We start from the raw sequence: 7,479 nt of genomic DNA on the forward strand, positions 1-7,479 counted from the left end.
ATCACAATCTCCTTCTCTGACTTTATCAGACTTTGCTTCCAGAGGGGGATACTTTCCTTCTGCCAGAGTGTGTGTGTGGGACTCTAGCATCCTTCATTTTTTCTCATCTTCTCTCATGGTCCCCTTTTAGGCCTGAGAGGGGGTGTGTGAAAATGGCATTTTGTCCAACCCTAAAAAGGAGATTTTTTCTAGATTTATTAGGTTTTATTTATGTTTTTTAGGTCTTGCTGCTGGCCGACTACTCTTTTGCTAGGCTAACCAGTAGCCCCCCTTACTATATATAGCATAGCCTCTTCATTCAACATCTAGTATCACTTCATTGCACACATCCAGTACCACATCATCATCTGCTACTTCTGTTGTTGCTACCGACGCCTGCACTACATCTGCTTCATCATCTTCGCCTGTCAGCTCCAACACATCAGCATTTTACCTTAGTTCATGGGATAGCAACCCTCTCTGCTACATAGAGCACACCAACATTTTTACCTCAGCTCATGGGACAACAACCCTCTCTGCTACATTGAGCATGCCAGCGTTTTACATCAGCTCATACCTGGGGACAGCAACCCACTCTCTGCTATAGTACAACACATCATAGTTTTATCATCAATACATACCTTGGGACAGTAGCCCACTCTACTACTACTACAGGACATCATCGTTTTTCTTCTACAGTTAACCTCGGTACAACAGCCCTCTTTGCTCACCTCATCGGGAGGGTAGCCCTCTTTGCTTATCTTCACCATCGACACCACTCAGGACAACAACCCTCTCTGCTCCTCACCACCACTCAAGTATTACAGGACCCTTGTCACTAGAGCTTGCACCACTACACCACTCGAGACAGTAGCCCTCTCTACTCTTCATCACCACTCAGGTACCGCAGCACCCTTGTCACCAGAGTCTACATCATCACTTCACCTTACTACGACCTCGAAGTGCCTCTGCATCACGCGAGCCTTCGACACCAACCACCTCACGGAGTGCCTTTGCCTCACATCGACACGAGCCTTCGTTACCGATCGTGCTTCAGCTCCGCCATTCTCTTTGCTTCTGCAGAGGTCTACTACTTAGAGTCACCTCACATCAGAGGGCTCTTGTACACATTTTCACTCACCATCATATATACACTCACTCACTCATTTCATGCTGTGTATTTTAGCTCTAATCTCTCATACATTTGGTCCTTTCATCCTTTTGACCTCACAGTGCACGCTCAAAGTTGTATCACCAAAGAAATCCACATCCTCAAAAGAACATTGCGCATGATATAAACCTGATCCATCGAAAGAACAAAGAATTGTATCCACCTTCGACACCCAACAAGTTGCAAGTTCTCTCCATCAAACTCCCTATGGAACTTTGGAAGCGTCAACATCTTGAGGTCTTCTAACGGATTCTCTTTTTTTTTTTTTTTTTCCGAGATGGTGCACACGTCTTTTGGCTTCCAAAATTATCTTTAAAATGGAGGAAACAGCTTAACAAACTTGGTAGCTTACATGTAAAAACCACCTTGACAGTGCTTTCTTGAAACCAAGAGCTAACCCTATATCAAGCAACCAAGATTGAAGAAATGGCTAGAGAAGCATCTTTTTAGAAGCCCCAACATTCAACCAAATGTTAAGCCTATTCAACCCAAACGCAAGTGTTTGATGAGTTCTCTAGATCCAAAATCCAAGGCCCAACGGTGTCTTAGTGTCCTACAGTCTGCTATATGGCATGTGGCTCTCTTGGGCAGCCTGTAGTGAGGTGTCACATGCGCTATTGGTGCATGCTTACCTCTCATCCTTGAGAGACGTGTTTACATCCATACATTTCTTTTGCAAATACGTTTCTTTTAAGTGTTTCCTCAAAGGACAGAATATCCATACATAGTCCCTGAACCTTTTAGTTCACCTTTTTCATTTTTCAACATGCTTGCATGATTGGGTCTCATGGACCATATTTGGCCTCAAAAGGTGATGATATAATCTACATACCTACATGTGTGTGTATGAGTGTTTCGAAGAAGGGGAAGTGGGGAGGGAAGGAGGGGGTTGGAATGGCTTTCCCTAGAATGCTAAGAACGAGGAGGGAGACCCTTAGCTAATGAGGTGATAGCTGAAGTGGTAAAGTTGTTTGTCTAGAACTAGAAGGTCCTACGGGCGGTGAAAAATGATAACTATGGGAGGATCTTGGGCCTAAGGCCAGTCAGAACAAAAGAGGAGGGAGACCCTCACATAGGCCTCATTGAGCTCTGATCTGCATGGCTCGTCAGTCCTAACCAGGGCTGCCTGACCATATTGGGCACTGTCCAACAGCTTCCCCATAAAGCACCTCTAGAGTACATTGGGCACCACCCGACAGCTCCCCTACCCCGCCTGTCTTTAGTGGCCCTTACACATGTATCCTGCCTGCCCATTCTTTCTGCCCTGCTTGTGAACCACACAATTTCAAAGCTTTGCAATTACACAAGATCAGAGTTGGATTGGGCGTTTTTTTTTCCCAAGAATGCTAAGAATGAAAAGCGAGGCCATTACATAGGCCTCTTTCAGCCCTGATCTGGTTGACCTTAGTCGGCCAGGACTCGGTCCTAACTAGGGCTGCCTGACCATTCTGGGGCACTGCCGAACAGCTCTGTCATAAAAGCTCTCTCGTAAAGCATACCTAGAGTATGTTGGGCACCACTCAACAGCTCCCCCATAAAGCGCTACGCTGCCTGCCTTAAGTAGTGCAGATTGTGGCGCTTCCGCATGCATCCCATTTGCCCATGCATTCTGCCCTGCTTCTGATGGTGTGAACAAGCCCAAAGCCTCCTGTATCGCTCAAAACATCATCTTCATCTCTCTCTGTTGCAGGCTTATTATAAGTCCATACCCCTGAGCCACTGTGATGAGGTGTGTTACACACAATTTCAACACTTTGCATTTCCTTGAGGTCCACCTTGCATTGCGTTATTGAAGAACAGATCTTATCAATAACAACCGACTCTGCACACTCCTTAACGTAATCTCTACCATTCTGTGTTCTCATACTTCACCATCTCGTCTTTGGCCCCAATCTCTCAACTCCAAGAACACGGGGAGCAACCAACTTCATCTCTAGATCGAATTTCAATCATCATGAACATGCACTCAAAAAAAAAAAGCATTCTTGTTGGACTTGGCTCAAGCTTTGAAGCTATGCAAGCTGCCAGAATTTCTGAGTTGCAAAATCCCAGAGTTGAGTAGATCCCTCTCATATACAAAATCCCATCGTAGGCATACAACTTCTCACCTTATGCAATCAATGATCCAAACCACATAATGCACTCTGCTACCTCAACTCATGTTCTTCACCTCTTACTTCAGATTCATCATCCCACCTACCAATTGCAGCCAATATATTTGATAGTGCTACATAAGCTCCAGTAACCAGTGGATCCAGCTCGAGAGCCTGTTTTGCAGCACATCTGGCTTTATCCATGTCGCCATGGACTCTGCAGGAACTGACTAAAGACATCCATTCTAGAACCCCTGGCTGAAGAGGCATCCGATCAACAAATTCCTCAGCCTCATCAAGATGGCCGGCCCTGCCAAGAAGGTCAATCATACAAGTGTAATGTTGTGCCACTGGCATAAATCCAGAGTCACGACACATGAAATCAAAGTAAAGCAGGCCTTCACTAAACAGGCCTGTATGACTGCATGCTGAAAGAACACTGATGAAAGTATTCTCATTTGGCTTTATACCTTTCCTTTGCATTTGTAGAAAGAGTTCCAAGGCTTTCTTGCTATGGCCATGTTGAGAATTGGCAGATATCATCGCATTCCATGATACTGTATCGTGTATAGCCGTATTATTGAAAACTGCACATGCATCTTCCAGACTTCCACAGCGATTATACATACTTATTAGAGCATTTTCCACAACATTATCAGTGCCATCTGGATCATCCACAATACATGCATGTAACAGCTTGCCATCTGCCAGATTTCCAGCACTAGCACATGTTTCCAAGAGTGTAAGAAGGGTACTCCTGTTGGCCTTTATGCCCTCCTCATGCATTTGTCGAAAAAGTGCACGAGCCTCCTTGCTGTACCCATGCTTGACATGTGCTGATATTATGGCTGTCCATGACACGACATTTCCTGCAGGCATTTCAGTAAACACTTTCAATGCCGCATCAAAGTCTCCGCACTTGTTGTACATGTCAACCAGAGCTGTACCCAAAACTACATCTAGCTGGATGCCTGAGATTTGAATGAGAGCATGGAGTTGCTTGCCCTCATCCAGCTTTGCAAGTGTGCTGCATGCTGTGAGAAGGGTAATGAAGCTGACCTTGTTTGGCTCAATGCCTTCTTGCTGCATTCGTGCATAAAGCTGAAAGGCAACCTCACTGTGCCCGTGTTGGCAATACACCGCAAAGATGGCATTCCAAGACACCACATTTCTCTTGAGCATCATCTCCAATGTCCTCAAAGCATCATCGAGGTGTCGAAATGTGCCATAGAAGGTGATGAGGGCATTCCCGATGTCACCGACGCGGTCAAGCCCATGGTACACAAGACAAAAGTGTGTTATCTTGCCCTCATCTAAACATGTGGACTTCACACATGCGGAAATGACACTGATGAAGGTGAACTTGTCTGGCCGTACATCTTGGCACTGCATGTCAATCATCAGCTGGAATGCATCTTTGCCATAGGCCGCACGTGCGTGAGCTGCAATCATGAGATTCCAAGAGACTCGGTTTCGGGTGGGCATGGATTCGAATACGTGGTGGGCATCCACCAGGGCATCGCATTTGTCGTACATACGGATAAGATGGTTGCGCACGATGGTGCTGCTTTCCTCTGAGTACGTGTGTACGACGGAGAGGAGGTGGGCGTGCACGTGCTTGGCCTCGGGCAGGGCTCTCGCGCTGCCACATGCCTGGATGAGGCACGTGAAAGTGAGGTAGTCCGGCCGTGTATCATGGCGATCCAGGATTCTTACCGCGTCTCTGAACCTTCCTTGACTACAGAGAGATCCCACAAGTTCATGCAGCTCCTTCGTGGTTTCGCGAGCAAGCATCAGGCTCGGTGGTCTCATGCATACAAGTATCGAAACATGGAGGGCAAGTGGTTGGAAGGTAATAATACCTCAAGGCAATAATATTTGGAAAGTCCCAACTGAGTTAGTGTAGTGGTCAAAACTTGTGACATGAGTTCAAGTCTCACTAGGCTCTCTCATATTATAAAGGGACACTTATGCTCGCTTGATGTGTTTGGTTGCTCGGGCTCTTGCCCCTTGAACACTCGAGTGACTCCTCCTCCTCGGGTGGTGGATCACCCGAGATAGGAGGATCCATACGAGACCCCTCCGCTGTTCCAGCGCTCGATTTATAGCGGTGGTTATGGGGGATGCCTAATTCGTGGCTCTTGCCCGATGGTACATGGCCCTTACCCGACCATGATAATTGGCTAATTGTTGGATAGGAGGATCCATACGAGACCCCTCCGCTGTTCCAGCGCTCGACTTATCGCGGTGGTTATGGGGGATGCCTAATTCGTGGCTCTTGCCCGATGGTACGTGGCCCTTGTCCGACCATGATAATTGGCTAATTGTTGGAAGGGGAAATCGGCTCCACCCACTTGAGTGGGCCTCGGGTGTATACGAAAAAAAATAATATTTAAAAATTTTTAAAAATCTCAAAGGTTTTTATAATGTTTATAAATAACTAAACCCTCTCTAATTTTCAACATACACCTTCACACCGCGACACCCTTGGTTCAAGCACCGGACATGGTTTAGCTACTTCTTGTGAGGAAGCGAACCTTGAGGTTCTTGTTGGTCCTTCCTCCCGCTCCTTCACTCAAGGTTCTTGTTGGTTCTTCCTCCCGCTCCTTCACTGGAGCTTCGTCCAAAAGTTTAATTCCCTTTTCATAACGGTGTTATGTTGTTCCTCCACTTACGTTTGTGTTTCGTTGGCTCATTTCTTCCCAAAGCGCCTCGCTTGAGGTGGATCCAAAGGAGTCTAGCCTTCTTAACTGGGGAGCACTCTGTTGAGTGTTGGTCGTTTAATGGGATCAAAGTCTTGGTGGGTTTGAGGAAGTGTTGTTTGATGCTACAGTAAACTGTATTATCTATTCCAACAATTAGTCCAAATCAAGTTTGCATTGAGGAAGTGTTGTTTGATGCTATAGTAAAATGTATTGTCTTTTCCAACAATTAGTTCAAATCGAGTTCGCATTAAGGTCTAGTGCCTTTGGAGCCAGTCTAGTTTCAAACATGTTTTTTTTGCTAAGCTTACGTCTGCAGGTTCATGTGCCTAGGTTCATATCTCTAGACTCACATCTATAGGTTCACATCTTCAAGCTCATGTCTTTAGGCTCACGTATCTAGATTCACATTTGTAACAAATTCATATATTCAGGTTCATGTATGCAGGCTTACGCCTCTAGGCTAATATGTGTAGCTCACATGTGTAGGCTCACGTATGTAGGCTTAATCTTCACTGCTAATAGAGTACGAGAGTGCATTAGCCATTACAAGCCCACTGTTTCATGCCTACATAAGGCACATTGAGTTACATTATCATTACGTCAAGGAAAGGCATATTACAGAAGATATTAGCCTGGCTTATATCTCTACACATAACAATGTGGCAGATATGTTCATGAAGTCTCACTCACAAGAGAAGTTCAAAGCTTTTCGCAAAGCTTTGGGCTTATTGCCATTTAGGGATTCATCAGCCACATGTTCACATCATCATTATCGAGGGAATTTGTAACCATTTATATGGTAGTGATGTGCGAATGTAGGCTAATAATGGGCTGGGGCACTTTTTCCCTCTTTAGGAGATTTTTCCCTTGAGCATATGTACACACTCCTATGAGCATGTGTAAGACCTAACCCTTACACTTTACTCATACTCATCAATCTACTTTGAGTGTTATGCGTCTCTCTATCTCTCCTTGCTTGCTACATGTGTGTGTGTGTGTGTGTTTGCTACCTTCGTCTCCACTCCAACAATTTCGTAGGGGGGCTCGAGCATTACGGTTTACTGAGATGATACAATCAGTGGGTGTGATCCATCCCCTAGTATCGAGGATGATTCTTTCTTTCATTGTACTTGCGAGGGTCACATAAAACTTGCACGATGTAGATTTCAATGAAAAACTCCTCTTCAAAACAACCGATGGCCATGGATTGGGAATTATTTATTGCAGTAATTGTTGGTTGCGGATTGTGTGAGAGGTGGATAGCCTAATGAGGTCCACGTCTCCTAAAAATAAGACATTATGGCTAGCCCTGGTGTTCACCAAGTCTGGCCACATAGGTAGGTAGTCTTTTTAGGGGAACTCTAGCTACAGGCGAGTAGGTCCGATGGGGGTGTTTCTATTTTAGCCACATCATGGAGATCGGTTGCATGTACAAAGATCTATACGCTTAGGGGTCTATGACCTTTTTGGTTCTTCTTTTGTCATGCATTTTCCTCAAGGCGTGCTCTCCATTTTTTTTGTCTGCCATTTC

General features: G+C 45.4%; 1 protein-coding gene across 1 annotated transcript; it reads right to left on the reverse strand.

The window, feature by feature from the left end:
- Positions 1-294: 294 nt before the first annotated feature.
- Positions 295-5,055, reverse strand: LOC147638396 (pentatricopeptide repeat-containing protein At4g33990-like). The gene is made up of 2 exons (XM_086798770.1): positions 3,321-5,055; positions 295-404 (listed from the first exon to the last, which is right to left on the reverse strand). Exons 1-2 carry the CDS (start codon positions 5,053-5,055, stop codon positions 295-297), a joined length of 1,845 nt encoding a protein of 614 aa, XP_086654896.1.
- Positions 5,056-7,479: the final 2,424 nt, after the last annotated feature.

This window comes from Cibotium barometz, chromosome 5, assembly GCF_041138505.1.
Source record: "Cibotium barometz isolate CiBa-2024 chromosome 5, ASM4113850v1, whole genome shotgun sequence".
NCBI lineage: Eukaryota > Viridiplantae > Streptophyta > Polypodiopsida > Cyatheales > Cibotiaceae > Cibotium > Cibotium barometz.